The 17358-nt window shown below is 40.2% G+C and overlaps 1 protein-coding gene across 2 annotated transcripts in view; it reads left to right on the top strand.

The window, feature by feature from the left end:
• Positions 1-424: 424 nt before the first annotated feature.
• The window catches only part of WDR35 (WD repeat domain 35), a 42731-nt gene continuing 25797 nt past the window's right edge, over positions 425-17358 (top strand). The window contains exons 1-13 of one of the 2 annotated variants that reach the window (XM_083607138.1): positions 425-572; positions 2470-2587; positions 3934-4005; positions 5018-5110; positions 6420-6548; positions 7462-7592; positions 8176-8341; positions 8490-8635; positions 9124-9249; positions 10357-10542; positions 12303-12335; positions 13030-13090; positions 17137-17281. In XM_083607138.1, coding sequence (XP_083463264.1) covers positions 549-572; positions 2470-2587; positions 3934-4005; positions 5018-5110; positions 6420-6548; positions 7462-7592; positions 8176-8341; positions 8490-8635; positions 9124-9249; positions 10357-10542; positions 12303-12335; positions 13030-13090; positions 17137-17281 — 1430 coding nt within the window. In that variant the 5' untranslated portion in view covers positions 425-548. The remainder of the gene's footprint in view (positions 573-2469; positions 2588-3933; positions 4006-5017; positions 5111-6419; positions 6549-7461; positions 7593-8175; positions 8342-8489; positions 8636-9123; positions 9250-10356; positions 10543-12302; positions 12336-13029; positions 13091-17136; positions 17282-17358) is intronic. The other variant, XM_083607139.1, reaches the window with a different exon arrangement.

The raw sequence follows: 17358 nt of genomic DNA, 5'->3' as shown, positions 1-17358 counted from the left end.
CTTGTGCTCAAATGGAAAAGGGGTCAAACCATCGCAATTTTGGAAGGTTGGATAGTTACAATGGAATGGTCCCAGTGGTGGGGTGCACATTTTTATTCTTATTTATCTGTGATTATTACTTTGTAAAAAAAAAAAAATATATTTTTTTTTAAAAAAAGAAGAGTTAGTCAGATGGGCGGCATATAAACAATGCAGCGTTGTTATTGTTATTGTTATTATTATTATTATTAGGGAAACCAGGGAACTAAACAGTCGCGCTATGGAGGAGCAAAGACGATTTTTTGGGTTTGTTGTTGTTTTGCAGCCGCGGAATTGGCGAAGACGAAGCGTGGACAAGGCTTGAAAAGCCGCGGGAGACTTGGCTTTCCTTTCCTTTTTGTCGCTGTCGTTCTTAAACTTTATTTCCTTTCATTTCTCTTCTGACCCGGAAGCTTTTCTTCCGAGGCGGCGACGGGTTGCTAAGGCGAGCCAGGAGGCGCTAGGCCTCTGTTGCCATGGAGACGGCGGCGGCGCGCGCGTGAATCGATAGGGGGAAGACTCTCGGCAGGATGTTTGTCTACCTGAGCAAGAAGGTAAAGGCTTGCGTGTGATTTTTTTTTGGGGGGGTTAAAGCGGGGCTGCCTTGAAATCACACAAACACCTCCCGGATCTCCGGGGGGGCGCATGGCGCTTGCTCCCAAAGTTCACTTTACTCCTAAAAAAGTGCTCCACCCCCCCGAGAGCGACCCTCCCCTTTGCCACCATCACTGCTTTCCCTCGCCTGCGCGTGTTGTTGTTTTCGGATTGCAGCCAGAAGAGATGCTCGTTTGTTGGTGGTGGAGGACACGTGTCGGAGCGCCTCACACGTGACGTCCGCCGCGCGTTTTCGTCGCCCGAGGGTTTAGACGCGAGTTCCATGCAGGTCGCGGGCGACGATCCCCAAACTCGTTTTCGGACTGCAGTCCCCATCCTAGACATGATGGGAATTGTAGCCCGAAAACAGCTGGAGAACCCAGGTTTGGGAAACCCTGGTTGGGAACGTCTGAATGTGCACGCCAGGAGCAGTGGTTCCTAACCCTTTTTGGACCATGCCCCACTTAAGCATATTTAAAATCCTGATGCCTCCACTCTGTGACATATAATTTTTATTATTCAAACAGTGAACTCCTACATTAACGGTTAATAACTCATTCTCGAATTGCCTCCCCCCCCCCAAAAAAAAAAAAAAAATCAAATTGTCCCCCTGTGGGACATGTGCCCCACATTGGGAACCACGGGGCCAAGAGGAAAGCGGGACATGACCGCAATAAGATCGCTTATTTTTTTACAGTTAAGTTGTTTGTTGTTGTTTTTATGAAAGGTGCTCAGCGCCATTGATCTATATGGTGAATATTGTTACCTTGCTGTCATACCCTCCAACATTTCTCTGATGAAAATAAAGACATCCTATTCAATAATAATAATAATATTTATACCCCACCCATCTGAGTGGCTTGCCCCAGCTACTCCAGGTGGTTCCCATATAAAAATAAAAATAAAAAGCCTTCAGATGTCTTCTAAAATAGAGTTACAGTACTTATCTCTTTGGCTTCAGGGGATGGATGAACGCATGTATAACTCCATACCCTCCAATATTTCTCCGATGAAAATAGGGACCACTTATGAAAAAGTGGGACATTCCAGGATCAAATCAGGAACTGGAACAGCTTCTGTAAATTCAGGGCTGTCCCTGGAAAATAGGGACACTTGGAGGGTCTGCTGTGTCAAAAAACAACAACAATAAATCCCCACCTCATTTAATTCCTCCAGACTGTGTCAGCTATTCCCTCTGGTCCATTAACTAATACAGCAAAGCTTTCTGATACTGGAGCAACTTTTGAAGCTTTCAATAGTTATTTTTTTTACTGCTTTTGGTGTTCTTTTCTCCTCTGTTTGACCCCCATGTTGCCCCAGAAACCTTTTCATTTCAATCTTATAGCCTGAAAAGATCTTCTTACAGTTTATAAAGCTCTTTGAGGCAAGAGCCTGGAGCCTGTCTTTTGCTTATACAGCTGTACCTTGGAAATCGAACAGAATCCGTTCCGGAAGTCTGTCTGACTTCCAAAACTTTCGGAAGCCGCGTTGGACATTCGGCTTCCGAAAATCATTCGAAAACTGGAACACTCACTTCCAGGTTTTGATCTTTTGGGAGCCGATTTGTTCGGGAGCCAAGACATTTGAGATCCAAGGTACAACTGTATTACCTTGTACACTAGAGAAGCGACGTGCGTCACACCATACATTTAAAGCACCCCACCCTCCAAGAATGGGAATTGTTCGTTAAGGTTGCTGGAAATTGTGGCACTGCAAAAAGGTAACTACTGTCCCAGGATTCTTGCCAGGGGTGGGGTGTATGCGCTTTGAATTTATGATGCGCAACCGGTCCATATTCTGAGGTCAGCAATTTTGAATTTTATTTCCATTTCCATTACAAGATCATCCTTCTTTCAGATCACAATTCCTGGCAATGTTCGGCTAAGATCTATTTCTTGGAGCAAGGACCAGGGCTATATAGCATGTGGGGGAGAAGATGGTCTGCTGAAAGTTTTAAAATTGGAGACAAAAACAGGTAAGTGACACTTCTGTTGTGCCTATCAGATATTTGAAAACAGTTACTAGCATTGCCTGTATGGAAGAGAGAGCTGGACCATAAAGAAGGCTGATCGCCGAAGAATTGATGCTTTTGAATTATGGTGCTGGAGGAAACTCTTGAGAGTCCCATGGACTGCAAGAAGATCAAACCTAGGAAATCAGCCCTGAGTGCTCACTGGAAGGACAGATCATGAAGCTGAGGCTCCAATACTTTGGCCACCTCATGAGAAGAGATGACTCCCTGGAAAAGACCCTGATGTTGGGGAAGATTGAGGGCACAAGGAGAAGGGGACGACAGAGGACGAGATGGTTGGATAGTGTTCTCGAAGCTACCAGCATGAGTTTGACCAAACTGCGGGAGGCAGTGGAAGACAGGAGTGCCTGGCGTGCTCTGTTCCATGGGGTCACGAAGAGTTGGACACGACTAAACGACTAAACAACAACAACTAGCATTGCATCAGTACAATCTGGTTCCCATTCTGTGGTGGCATATGATGGACTCTCATTTGCTCTGTAGCTGGTCTGTCAACTTGCTCCCTCTATGGCCACATGACTGGTGCCAATGTAGTCACACTATCCTGAGTTATTGTAGCAGTGCAATGCCCTTGATGTTTTGCTACCGCAGTGCAACGCATTCAATCTGATCTGACATTTTCATTGCGTGAAAGGCATACAGATGAGTGCAGTCAACCATTTTTCTGGTCCTGTGATGCGAACACCAGGGAATCCTATACAAACATGCAGAAAGTGGGTCCATGGGGGAAGTTTTGTGAGGCTCTAAGGCAGGGGTCAGCAAATGTTTTCAGCAGGGGGCCAGTCCACTGTCCCTCAGACCTTGTGGAGGGCCGGACTATATTTTGGGGGGGAAATGAACGAATTCCTATGCCCCACAAATAACCCAGCGATGCATTTTAAATAAAAGCACACATTCTACTCATGTAAAAACACGCTGATTCCCAGACCATCTGCGAGCCGAATTTAGAAGGCGATTGGGCCGGATCCGGCCCCCATGCTCTAAGGGGACTATGGATAGGTTTGGTGAAGTGGAATTGTACGTATTGATGGGGTGGAGGGTGGGGAGAAGGGAAACGAGAGGGAGACGGGTGGGCAGCCCGGGCAGGCCATGGAGGAGCTCTAAGGAATTAGACTTTAGTCCACCTTTCCCCCACACTTTGCAGAGTTCTGCATCCCTGTTTCTGATGGCTGGGGACCCCTGAGTATATGTGGATATGTTGTTAAGAACTGCAGATGCTTTGTGCTACAGGGGGAACAATTTAGGATTCCAACCTTTGTTTTAAAATGATATTTAAACTTCTTTTTTAGATGAATCCAAAGCAAAGGGGCTTGCAGCACCTAGCAATCTCTCAATGAATCAAACATTGGAAGGTCACACTGGTGAGAGTCATTATGATCCTGTATTTAATATGCGTTCATTATAGACTAGTTTAAAATTGCCTGCTGAATAAGGTGTTCAGAAACTGAAGCACTTTCCATTGATATTTTTTCTCTATTAATTCATTTATGCAAGAAAACAAACATTAGAGTTCATTGTTTGGCATCTGCTACTGCGTGTGAAATTATTGCAAATGTAAAAAATATATGTGCGGCACATTTTCAACATCATGTTTTCAGTTTATTTTCTCCTTGAACCATCTAACAACATATTAATGTTTCAGATGGAGTACATTGTTAGATAAGCAAAGGCAAATAACAGCCACAGTTCTTCAAGATTTAAAAGATGTAATTGCCTGCATCGATTTATTTTTATTAAAATATTACATTAAATATATCACTAGGTTTGTAGTCTTTGTCCCTCCAATACACCCCTTTCCATCCGCAATTTCACATTTATTAGGTGTATGTATAAATTGTTTATCATTTCAGCATGCCAAAGTGGTATAGAAGATTAGCATGTTAAAATACAATTATGCAAAGAGAAAAATAAGTGAAAAGCATCATGTAAAGGTCTTGAATCTAGCAAAGACTCTTGTGAGTGGACAAGGGAGAAGGTGAATTCCAGATTTCCCATACATCCCCAAAAATATGCTCAAAGACATGACATATCTCCTTGGACCAATATAGGCAGAGGTGCTTGGAACTCTAGTGGGGAGGGGAAATTGGTAAATATTTTCTCTCTTCCATTTCTAGAAACCCCTATTGTATCAAAGGCTCTTACATTTTAAAAAAACCATATTCAGTGAATGGAATAACTCCACTGGATCCAAGCTATACTTTATTTTTTCATTATGCCCTATATTGCTTTGTTATTTATGAGCTCACAAATACTGTTATATTATTATGACTGATGTTTCTGGATAATTGATTTTTTTGAATTAATAACATTTTAATTGTGTGTTACTAACAATATTGTTGTGATCCAATAATAAACTCCTCTATAATTTTCTAGGTGCTGTGCAAGTAGTGACTTGGAACGAACAGTATCAGAAATTAACTAGCAGTGATGAGCATGGACTTATTATTGTATGGATGCTGTATAAAGGTAGACAATTTGTTGGAGATTGGCAATAATATCACTGTGGTATCTCAAGTCTTTATTGTGCCTTTGTGAAATCTCAAATAATAGATGCCTTTGAGATTTGTACAATGCTTCTCCGGGTTTTTAATTGCTGGTTACAAAGCCGCAAGTAGCATTATTTAATGATTTTTAAAATTGTTCTAAATGCTTACCTTAATCAATTTATTCTTTTTTAAAAAAAATATTGAGTTGTAAGTTTTTCCATAACAGCTCAAAGAAGGAAAACAGGTCAATTCACAATACCATTTTGCAATGTCAGGCACATATGGAGAAAACTCTGTGTGTGGAGCCCATAACTCTAAAAAGGGGTCCCAGATCTCAGAATAGTTGTGCCCTTTGCCCCTGCACAGAGAAAGTAGCTCTTCTGTAGGCTGCAAGAATGGAAGTTCCTCCAGCCAATGAGCTACTGGAGGGAGCTGTCCAGTCCTTCCAGTGCTGTAAAGCCAGTCACTTAGCCACCAATAAAGTGCACAGGGCTACTTGATTTATTCTTAAGTTTACTTCTTGCCTTTTTGCCCCTCTTCTCACCAACAGCATATCTGCCTTTTAGCCTACATGTATTTTGTTCTGACAGGCTGCCATGTGTAGTAGGGCTGTTTGCTGGCATTATGTATATTCACAGCAGCTGATTTGCTTAGATTTTATTGTTTCATGGATTAAGCTTTCTTAAATTCATTGGAAGCTTGTGATTTTTAATAAAGTCAGTTTGAAATTTAGAGTGCTAAAACCATCTTTTCCATAGAAAATTCTTAGCTCTTTTCCCTCCAATTAAAAATAATCCACCAATCATTTATTATCTTCTTCCCTATTAATATGGGGGGGCTGTGGGGGGATAATCATAATAATAATAATAATAATAATAATAATAATAATAATAATAATAATAATAATAGATTTTATTATTTGTATGCCACCCATCCGCCCCAGCCACTCTGGACAGCTCGCAACAGAATATTAAAAACATGATAAAACATTGATAGAAACATGATAAAACATCAAACATTAAAAACCTCCCAATACAGGGTTGCCTTCAGATGTCTTCTGAGTCAAATAAGCCATCAATCAAGAGATGACCACAGATTTAAGTCATCATTATTTTTTTATTCATTAGCAAATTATTTTAAAATATTTCTTATTATGATTTAACATGCTACCCAGATAATGTACAATGTTTTTGGCAGATAATTCCAACTGATTTACTTCTAATAGAAATAGTTCAGATGAAGTACAGCAGTGTTGAAGGTGTGGCTGAACGTTTATTCTTTGGCTTTAGGTTCTTGGTATGAGGAAATGATCAACAACAGAAATAAATCTGTTGTTCGAAGTATGAGATGGAATGCTGATGGACAAAAAATTTGCATTATATATGAAGACGGTGCTGTAATTGTTGGTTCTGTGGATGGTAAAGTATCTCCTGTACTAAATAAAAGACTCTTATAGCATTGTTTGGAGTGAATATGATTCACAAACATTGCAGATGAATTTGCGTTTGACTAAATTTGCTTTAATAGAATTGTGACTCCTAAAAATAATATTTTTGTTTGCCAAAATCTTATTGTCCTCTTTTTCAATTTGCAACTGCTGTGTTGATGATATCTGACCACAGAGATTTGGGGGTGACAGCCAATGATACCTGCCCCCTTGTACATTGGTACTTTAGGTCTCTCTCCTCCTTCCTTCCCCCATGTGCCCCCCAAATCTGGAATTTGAAGCAGATTTTCAACAGACACAGGGGGAAGGAGGAGAAGCCCCACTGCAAGAGTTTGTGCTACTTTAGAACTTACCCATTAGGTTTTTGTGCTCTGTATTTCTGCATTTTTACATATGAAAATGAAAGCTAATAAAAATTGACTTAAATTCCCTGAGATAAAAGCATATTCTTTGTTTGGGGAATACTATATAAGCAGCAATTGAAATTAGGATATGCCTGTATCCTTTATCATGTAATTTTAATACATGAATAATCTTTTTAATATGTCAAGTAGATTTATTGGAATGTATGATGATATGCAATTAGACTTGTGTATATAGCCTGCTAATGGTTGAACACATATACTATCGAAAACATAGTAAAACCATACTGTTTACAATGGTTTAAATTCTCATTTTGATTCCATGAATGGAACAGAACTGTGTTCATGGATTGTTTATATAACAATAGAAAAGAGAGCAGAATACATTTCTCTTTTTTTGCTGTGTATGTGTGCATGAATTAACATCATTTGAACTTTTGCAGTAGCAAGCCTTTAGTATTTTAAGTGGCATAAATTTTATTTTTAGTTGTAGGCTATGTTGAACGTATTTTCTCTTAAAAGGGAATCGCATTTGGGGAAAGGATTTGAAAGTACAGCTCCATCATGTTGCATGGTCTCCAGATGGCAGGACTCTACTCTTTGGGATGGCAAATGGTGAAATACACATTTATGACAAGAATGGGACTTTTATGGTAAGTTCAGAAGTGTAAGAAGTATAATCTATTGGGTGCCTTAACTGTCTGGTTGAGCTTGCAGTTGGGAAGATTTTTTTCTGCCTGATCTACACTGGTGCTGCATAAAGTCACTAGTGCTTATCCTTCTGTAATGACGTGCTTAAAAACTGTTCTGCAATCACCACAGGAATTGAAAACAGGAGCATGTAATGGTGTTTAATAGAGCACAAATACAGAGGCAGCTGGTTACAGCAACCAATGAAGGTGATTTAACTGAAGCCAGTGCCATTAACTTGGACAGAATGCCAACACTTTGACTTAATTGATATGTGGATTGCAGCCAGAGTTAGCTGCCTATTTATTCTTTCATTTGTTTATGTACTTCACTTTTGAAAAAAATATCTTGGTTTGCATTGGTTTATATTTAAGCCAAGATTGGTTCTTCCATTCAGCAAACTTACTTGGGAGTAAAACCAATTCAATGCAGTGGGTCTTTCTTTCAAATAAACTTGCACAGCGTCAACCTGCATATCCTTCTAAGCCACTGGTGATAGTTTTGTCAAGTTCATTTTTACTTACATATGTTAAATGGTCACTTTAGATGAAAATGAAGATGAACTGTTTGGTGAATGTAACTGGAGCATTCAGTATTGCTGGAATCCACTGGTACCCTGGAACGGAGGGCTACGTTGAGCCAGATTGCCCTTGCCTTGCTATTTGTTTTGACAATGGACGATGCCAAATAATGAGACATGAGAATGATCAAAGTAAGCACAACTTCCTATTACTCATTGAAAGAAGCACTTTGAATTTAAGGTCTTGCTGGAGGGCGATGTAACTCAGATCCTTTTTCAGACAAGCTGTTTGTAAGAGCTCGTGTCTGTAACATTTCTTTTCCAAACTTATAACAACCAGATCCTGTCTTAATCGACGCTGCTCTGAATGTCGTGACTCTCCAGTGGAACCACTGTGGAAATGTCCTGGCTATTGCAGGCTTCCAGAAAATAGCTGGACAAGATAAAGATATAAACGTGGTACAGTTCTACTCTCCATTTGGTGAGGTAAAAGCATTTATTTCATTTTCCTATTTCATCCGGTTGGCTAAAATTAAATATTAGCCCTCTCCAAAAATGTTGCTTGTTCCTGTTTTTTAAGAATTTAATTTCAGGAGATACAGTATCAGAAATTACCTCTCTCTTTACGCAATCAATTTTTTATTGAAAGTTTTCTACATAATATACAATAAAAGCCAAACTAAGCTAAGAGAGAGAGATAGAAGCCAAAAAAAGAAGTGGAGAAAAGAGAAAACAAAAAGGAAAGGGGGGTGGGGAATGCCAAGCTCTTTATCACAGTTATACCCATATTCCACACAAATTACCTCTCTCAAGTCATCCTGTTAGATTGGCAAGAAGGCCCAAGCCTTCTTGAGTTCTTGTACACCTTTCTTCCAGTCATACCTGCAAAATATATTGTGCAGTATATTTAGTTATGCCCCAATTGGAAGTCCCACAGATACCATGTAACCAATGAATGGATGGTGTTGTTTCAGCATTTGCGTACCCTGAAGGTTCCAGGCAAACAAGTTTCAGCTCTGTCTTGGGAAGGAGGAGGCTTAAAAATATCGCTAGCCGTTGACCAATGTATTTATTTTGCAAATATCCGGCCAGACTATAAGGTAAGTAGCTGCAGAATGCCACTTTCACTGGGAGGCTTACAGCGCCATTTGCAAGCACTATAGAAAGAGAAGCCTGGAATTATGATATTAAAATGAATCATCTCTTTGGGATATCACAACACTTCAAAGACCGCCTCTCCCTGTCTGAGGCCCTTCTTCATGTGCCTCTTCCATGAGAAGTCCAGAGAGTGGCAACATGAGGATGGGTCTTTTCTGAAGTGGCTCCACGATTGTGGAATGATCTCCCCAGAGAGGCTCGCCTGGCACCCTCGTTACATATCTTTAGGTGCCAGGCAAGAACATTCCTCTTCTCCCAGTGTGGTGTAGTGTTTAAGAGCGGTAGACTCGTAATCTGGGGAACCGGGTTCGCGTCTCCGCTCCTCCACATGCAGCTGCTGGGTGACCTTGGACTAGTCACACTTCTTTGAAGTCTCTCAGCCTCACTCACCTCACAGAGTGTTTGTTGTGGGGGAGGAAGGGAAAGGAGATTGTTAGCCACTTTGAGACTCCTTAGGGTAGTGATAAAGTGGGATATCAAATCCAAACTCCTCCTCCTCTTCTTTTCTTCTTCTTCTTCTTCTTCTTCTTCTTCTTCTTCTTCTTCCCAGGCCTTTGGCTAATTAAGCAACCTATGGCCTTTTAAACTGAGGTGGGTGGGGTGCAATTGGTTGTTGTTGTTTTTTGTTATTGTGGTATGTATTTTTGTAGTTTTGTATTGTAAACCGCCAAGTGAACTTTGAATGAAGGGCAGTATAGAAATTGGTATAAAAAAATAATTACAATTATAATAGCAGCTTTTCACCATGTCCATTAGAGTTAGCTATATTCTCTTGAGGAGAATAGCAAAGATGAGTGGTAGGTCTGTACATTATATTTTCTATATGTTACTCTATACCAGGGTTTCCCAAACTTGGGTCTCCAGCTGTTTTTGGACTACAACTCCCATCATCCCTAGCTAGCAGAACCAGTGGTCAGGGATGATGGGCATTGTAGTCCTCAAAAAAGTCTGGGGACCCATGTTTGGGAAACCCTGCTCTACACTATGTATAATGTTTCTGTATGTTACTCTCTACTATGAATAACGAATAAAGTTTTCTTTGTTGACAGTGGGGTTATTGCACTAATACAGTGGTTTATGCATATACCCGACCTGATCGTCCAGAGTACTGTGTGGTCTTCTGGGACATAAAAAACAATGAAAAGTATTTGAAATATGTCAAGAGTCTGATTTCCATTACAACCTGTGGAGACTTCTGCATTTTGGCAACCAAAGCCGATGAAAATCAACTTCAGGTATCCCTAGTTACCGTATAACTCTTGCTTAATCACTTTGAATTAGAAAATGGAACAGTTAATTTGTTTGCAGAGCCCTGATAGAAGGTCCACTCATTACCATTTCAGTTCCCTTCAAAGACAAAGGAGCTTAACATCATCCGTGTGGCAAGAACGAGTTAGAAGCTGTAGTTGAAAGCTCTGCTGCAAGTTGTAAATCTTCAAAGCACTGATTAATTGTTGTTATTTCTAAAGTATTAACAACATCAGGAAATTCTGCCTAGAACATAAAATAAACAACAGTAAAACCCTGCCAGCAGGCTTATGTTCAAAACAGGTGGGGAATGTTTTTGGCTCCCAATTCGTTGGCCAACCCAACCAGTCACAGTCCCTTGTACAGAGTTCTCAAGAACGAGGACCACAACGCAAGGCGGGTTGCCAGCCCTATGCTTTGCAAGCTTTCCTGCGCTGATCCTTTCAACTTCTGATGTTGGTGCAGGGAAGCTTACAGATCTCTTTCTTGTGCTTCTCCTTTCAGCCTGCAATGTTAGACGTTGAAATGGGGAGCATACGAAGGCTTGCAAAGCTCTCCCCACTATGAGCCTTTCAACCTGCAACATCAGAGGTTGGAACAGAGAGCACAGGAAAGGGCTTTGCAAGCCTTCCTTTCCCCTAGGTGGTTCAAAAGCTGTGCTGGGAGCAGAAGCAATTTCCATTATATGAAAATTGCCTCCCCACTCCTTGAGCAAGCCATAATCCTGCAACCTCTCTGCTGATGGGCAGTTGGGAGTGTGCCTTGCTCCAGCAAAGGAACAATCAGGAGTTTGGGTATGTACCTCGGCCCAGTATACCTGAAGGAGCGTCTCCACCCCCATCGTTCAGCCCGGACACTGAGGTCCAGCACCGAGGGCCTTCTGGCAGTTCCCGCATTGCGAGAAGCAAAGCTACAGGGAACCAGGCAGAGGGCCTTCTCGGTAGTGGCACCCGCCCTGTGGAATGCCCTCCCATCAAATGTCAAAGAGATAAACAACTACCTGACATTCAGAAGACATCTTAAGGCAGCCCTGTTCAGGGACGTTTTTGATGTGTGACATCTTAGTGTATTTTTGGTCTTTGTGGAAGCCGCCCAGAGTGGCTGGGGAAACCCAGCCAGATGGGCGGGGTACAAATAATAAATTATTATTATTATTATTATTATTATTATTATTATTATTATTATTATTATTCAGCCTTAATGTCGTGCTGAATACTGTGCTTCTGGGGCACCTGCTTTTTAGCTTTCCATTGGGTCTGCTTGAGTATGTAAACCAATTCTCTCTAACATTACTAAACCCAAGGAACAGTCCTCCTTTGATGTTGAGAACATGGCTTTGTATTTTGAAATGTGATGCAGTTAGGAAGGACCAGTGCTTTTTTCTAAAAATGTTTAGGGGTGCTCTCCTTATGACTCAAGAAAATCACCATTTTATAGTTCAAATCGGGGAAAATAAATACAGCAAATGGACAAAAGTACAAAGATTCACAAAATGTTTAGGGGTATGCGTACCCCTGCGTCCCTCCAGAAAAAAAGCACTGGGAAGGACATAGAGCAAAATGCTAAGGTGCAAGTAAATTTTTCTACATCACTGTTTATAATTTGGAAGCCCATCTGTATGGAAGAAATCCAACAGCCTTGTTTTTCCTTTTTGCTGCTACATACAATATACTTAGTTTAATTGGTATTCTTTTATCTGCCAAAGGAATTAATTATTTCCCATATCTCTTGTACAATGCTTACAAAGGAGGAGCATGAAACTGACTCTCTTGGTGCAATGGTAAAACAATTCTTTTATTTGCTGCTTTAATGGGTAGCTTATATGGGTATGATATGATTTACCATTTAGGTATATGTAATCAGCACCCATTTCATTGAATTATAATTTATGGAACTGCCCCTTTAGATCTGTGCTGTTTCACAGAGAGTGATAGTATATTTGACCTTCTTTGAATGACGTATAAACCCCCAAAATACTATATTGGCTTCAGGAACCTCACTGAACAGGCGACATGAATTTTACTTAGTTGTGACTAACTTTTCATATTGATTTCAATGGGATCCAAGTTCAAGTAATCTAGACTCAACTCATTGATTAGTCAAAGGGATTCAGTAGAGCTTTCTAACATAATATTTTGTGCTTTGCCCTTTCATAAGCAGTGGCATTTTGTTGCAAAGGGGTGGTTTCCTTGTTGTGGTGGTGGTTTTAGTTGAAAGGAATTTAGCTTGATACTAATGAAACACGAGTTCTTGGTCCTTTCTTTTCCCCTTAAAAATTATTTTAAAATATTATATTAACTTGTTATGCGATCATAAATCTTGGATGCATTTCCTTACCTAATTTATATGGGCTCCCTTGGGAGGATACAGATTTAAATAATAATATATAAGCTGGGTTCAATATAATTTGAGTTGCCAAACATAGTGGATTACGTGTTTTGCTTTGACAGTTATGTGTTTATATTTTTCCATAGTATGTACTTGTTCTCTGCAATTCCATTGGTACTCCTCTGGATCCAAAATATATCGACATTGGTAAGCAGAGTTTTATTGTATTGATTATGCTTCTTGAGCCTTTGCCCCAAATCATTTCGGATTGCAATGGCAATCCAAAATGGCCAACTACTACTTGTGTGACAGAGCTGGCAAACTCTTTGCTGTTTAGTGTCTTGAAACGTTAGCAAACTGTAACAGAAGTAGGTCTACCACACTACTGCCATTTTAGTATGGCCTACTAGGTCCACTTCTTTTGAAACTAAATGCAAAAGTGACTGTGGGCTGGATACAGGCATATGTCTCTCCCTTTGATTGCAGAAGGGATTCTGATGCAGCGGAAACATCCAGTGGAGGAAGGGAGGGAGGTGATTTTCACACACAAAAATTCCCCAGGAAGCCCTGCTCCACTACTTCCCAAACTGTTATAGGGCATCCTTCAGCCTTTATGGGGGGTTTCGGGCGGGGAGTCCCACCTTCTGCCAATGGGAGCATCCTATAAGTGGAACTGTGCTTGTGTTTAGATCCAGTTGGTTGTTAATTGATATTTCTGTTCAGAATGCCAGCTGCATCAGGTAGGAATGGGATTTTAAGCCGATATTATTTTATGGACAAAGCATAGTGTTTTGTAGCCAGTGCTGTCCAGTGCAGACAAAGGCAATTTGATCCAGAAGTGCTTCTGTTACCAGAATGTGGAGAGAGGTGATTTTGTGATTCCCACCCCCACCAGCACCAGCTTCCATGCTGTTCCAAAAGGTTGCCCAATAGGGCGGTTCATAAAAAAACCTTTTTTAAAAAAAAATAAATGCCTGCTCCAAATGTCTTAACTTACTACACTAGGGATTATATAGCTATATTTGAAATTTCATGGATATCAGTTAATACATGGGTAGGCAAACTAAGGCCCGGGGGCCGGATCCAGCCGAATCGCCTTCTAAATCTGGCCCGCAGATGGTCCGGGAGTCAGCGTGTTTTTACATGAGTAGAATGTGTGCTTTTATTTAAAATGCATCATTGGGTTATTTGTGGGGCATAGAAATTCATTCATTTTCCCCAGAAAATATAGTCCGGCCCCCCACAAGGTCTGAGGGACGGTGGATCGGCCCCCTGCTGGAAAAGTTTGCTGACCCCCGAGTTAATATCTTGACTGAAAAGCATTGGGTGATCAGTAGGGCGGTTTATAAAAAACTTTTTTTTGAAAATGCCTGCTCCAAAAGTTTTATCTTACTACACTAGGAATTATATAGCTATATCTGAAATTTCATTCATATCAGTTAATATCTTGACCCTCCTCCACGAAAATAGCTGTTTAATTGGCTGTTTGCCTATGTCATGAAAGCTGAAATTTCAATTCAGTAGAGCAGGATCAAGATGTTAACTGATATGCATGAAACTTCATAGTCATGCTGTCTGAGGCTGATGTGAGTTGGAGTCCAACAACATCTGGAAGGCCACAGGTTGCCCATTCCCACACTACATCAGAACATCTGTGCTTGTGATGTAAACATATTTGCTCTTTTCAAAAGTGCCGATCATGGTCATTTTTCAAAGGACCCACACATCTGCTGTTTTATTAGGCATATTGTGAATCGTTCTGGCTTTTGCAAATGTCACTAAAGCAGGCACACTTTATTCATGCCATTCCAATCTTCAAAAACTGTTTAATTTCCAGGTTCCAGTCAAGTCCTTGAGCCCAATTTGCAACTACCTTTCCTTATCAAGTTCCAATTATTTTTAATTATGCATTTGCATGCAGGTTCATCAAAGGCTAATATTTGACAGTTTTCAATGGGAGGCTTTTAAAATGTATTTACCATAGACAAAATATAAAGACTTACTGGAGAATAAAACTCCGAGGTGGCTGTCACCCCTGGAGGCTAAGGCTCGGAAAAGAGCCAATATGGAGGCCAATTGGCCAAAATATTGGGAGATAATAGAAAAGGATGGTGACAACTGGAAATTGCAGAGTTTAGAAAAGATGAGAGACAAAGTGCGAGACTGGTTACACTATGCTCAGATTAAAGAAGTGTTTAAAAACGACAAAAAGTTAGGATTCCAAGTGGAAAAGTCAAAGTTAGATACTGAACTGTTAGAACCTAAGACTAAGGTACTTTCAAGAATGTATAACTTGCTGCTGAAATGGAACACACATGACGAAATGGTAAAATCAACAATGATAAAATGGGCGCAGGATATTGGGTATAATATTATGTTTGAAGATTGGGAAAGGTTGTGGACCTCTGGGCTGAACTTCACTGCATGTAATGCGTTGAAGGAAAATGTGATGAAAATGATGTATAGATGGTACATGACCCCTGTCAAACTGGCTAAAATATACCATTCGTCTGATAGCAAATGTTGGAAGTGTAAGGAAAATGAAGGAACATTTTTTCACCTCTGGTGGACCTGCCCTAGAGTGAAGGCCTTTTGGGAGAAAATATATAATGAATTAAAAAAGGTGTTTAAATACACCTTTACTAAGAAAGCAGAGGCCTTTCTCCTGGGTATTGTCGGCCAGAGTGTGTTAAAAGAGGACAGAACATTCTTTTTGTACGCAACAACAGCAGCAAGAATATTAATTGCCAAGAATTGGAAAACTCAGGAGCTACCCACTGTGGAAGAATGGCAGATGCAACTGATGGACTATATGCAACTAGCCGAGATGACCGGCAGAATTCGAGACCAGGGAGAAGAAAGGATGGAAGAAGACTGGAGGAAATTTAAGACTTATTTACAAAAATATTGTAATCTGGCTGAGTGCTGAATAGGATGCCAGTGCAGACAATTGTCTACCATCAAAATAGATTTAAAGTCGAATTATATGTCAAACCAAATTAAGATTATTAATTAAGATGAGTTAAATGATAATTTGCTTGAAAATAATTTAATAATGATGTAAGTGTATGCGGGAGGTGTGGGGGAGTCCCATGTAACAACTGAAAGATGTTAAATGGACAACGATAAGTGCTTATTTGATATATGTTTTATTTGAAAACTTTAATAAATATATTATAAAAAAAAAAAATAAAATGTATTTACCATGCTAGCTGCTTCTAGCAACAGAGCTTGGTAGGCAGAGTAGAAGCATAGTTCCCACTTAACGTTTCTCAATTTCAGTGTTCTCTTGCTCTTTGGTTATTTCTGCCATAGATATTAAACTATCAAAACGACTGATAGATAAAGCTCAATAGAGATTGGTGATTGCACTGTTTATAGTTGGTGGTAGATGTTAGAGCAGTACAATAGAAAGAATCACACTTCAAAGCACCTTGTTACTTACTGTAGTATTATTGCTCTTACCTTTCATTTGTTTTTGTTGCTGTCATTTATTATTATTAGATAACTTATAGTTCCTCCCAAAAAGCATACACACTGTAATGGAATGGGGGATATGTGGCCCTCCAGATGCCATTTGACTACAACTCCCATCAGTCCCAGCTAGCATGGCCAGGGATCAGGGATTCTGGGAGTTGAGTCCAACAACATCTAGGAAGGCCATAGACTCTCCATAGACTTTGTGCCCCAAATCCAGTGAAGTGGGGTGGAGACTTCCACTGCTACCGGTTTCTGCAGAAAACTTTCCATTATTAGGAATGCATTGTTTTGTAAAATTAACAGCATAATGAATACAAATCAAGTAGGGGAATGGAAATGGATCTAATGATAACTCTAAAATCAAAGTTTTTAAAGACAATTAACTATAGGAAGCACATGTATTATGAAATAAATAAGAAATGTATACTTGAGTGTGCCAGCACCTATTCTCTGGAAATTCCCTGCACATTTTGTGTTCAGCACATATAGATCTTTGAACCAGGCCATGAGATTTGTGTTGTTTTTCTTATACCTGGCAATGACACCCAAGGGTAGCCAGTTTCAGTTGTTTCCGGACTACAGCTCCCATCATCCCTGACCATTGGCAATGCTCGCTGAGGCTGATGGGAGTTTTACTACAACAACACCTTCAGGTTGACTACCTGCATGTTGGCTGCTCATGTACACAACCTGCTTCTTATCTTGGTCTAAATAAGATTGCACCATTCAACGGACCTATTCAATTTGTGCTTCTTGTTTGGATTTTATAATAGCACCACTGTTCGTTATCATGACCAAAACCCAGGTGATTGCAGCTTCAAAAGAAGCCTTTTATATCTGGCAGTATCGGGTGGACAAGAAGCTCACTGCAATGGAAATTAATCAGGTGGCACGAACTAGAAAGGAGGGCAAAGAGAGGTTTGTTCTTCGATTTTGCAGCTTCTTTTCCTGTGCTATGTTGTTTAACTCTTCGCATGATTCATAAAATAGTTGCT

This window comes from Podarcis filfolensis (genome assembly GCF_964270895.1).
Source record: "Podarcis filfolensis genome assembly, chromosome: 3".
Classification (NCBI taxonomy): Eukaryota; Metazoa; Chordata; class Lepidosauria; order Squamata; family Lacertidae; genus Podarcis; species Podarcis filfolensis.
Note: the sequence above shows the minus strand (reverse complement) of the source record. Positions and strands in the feature narration are given on the sequence as shown.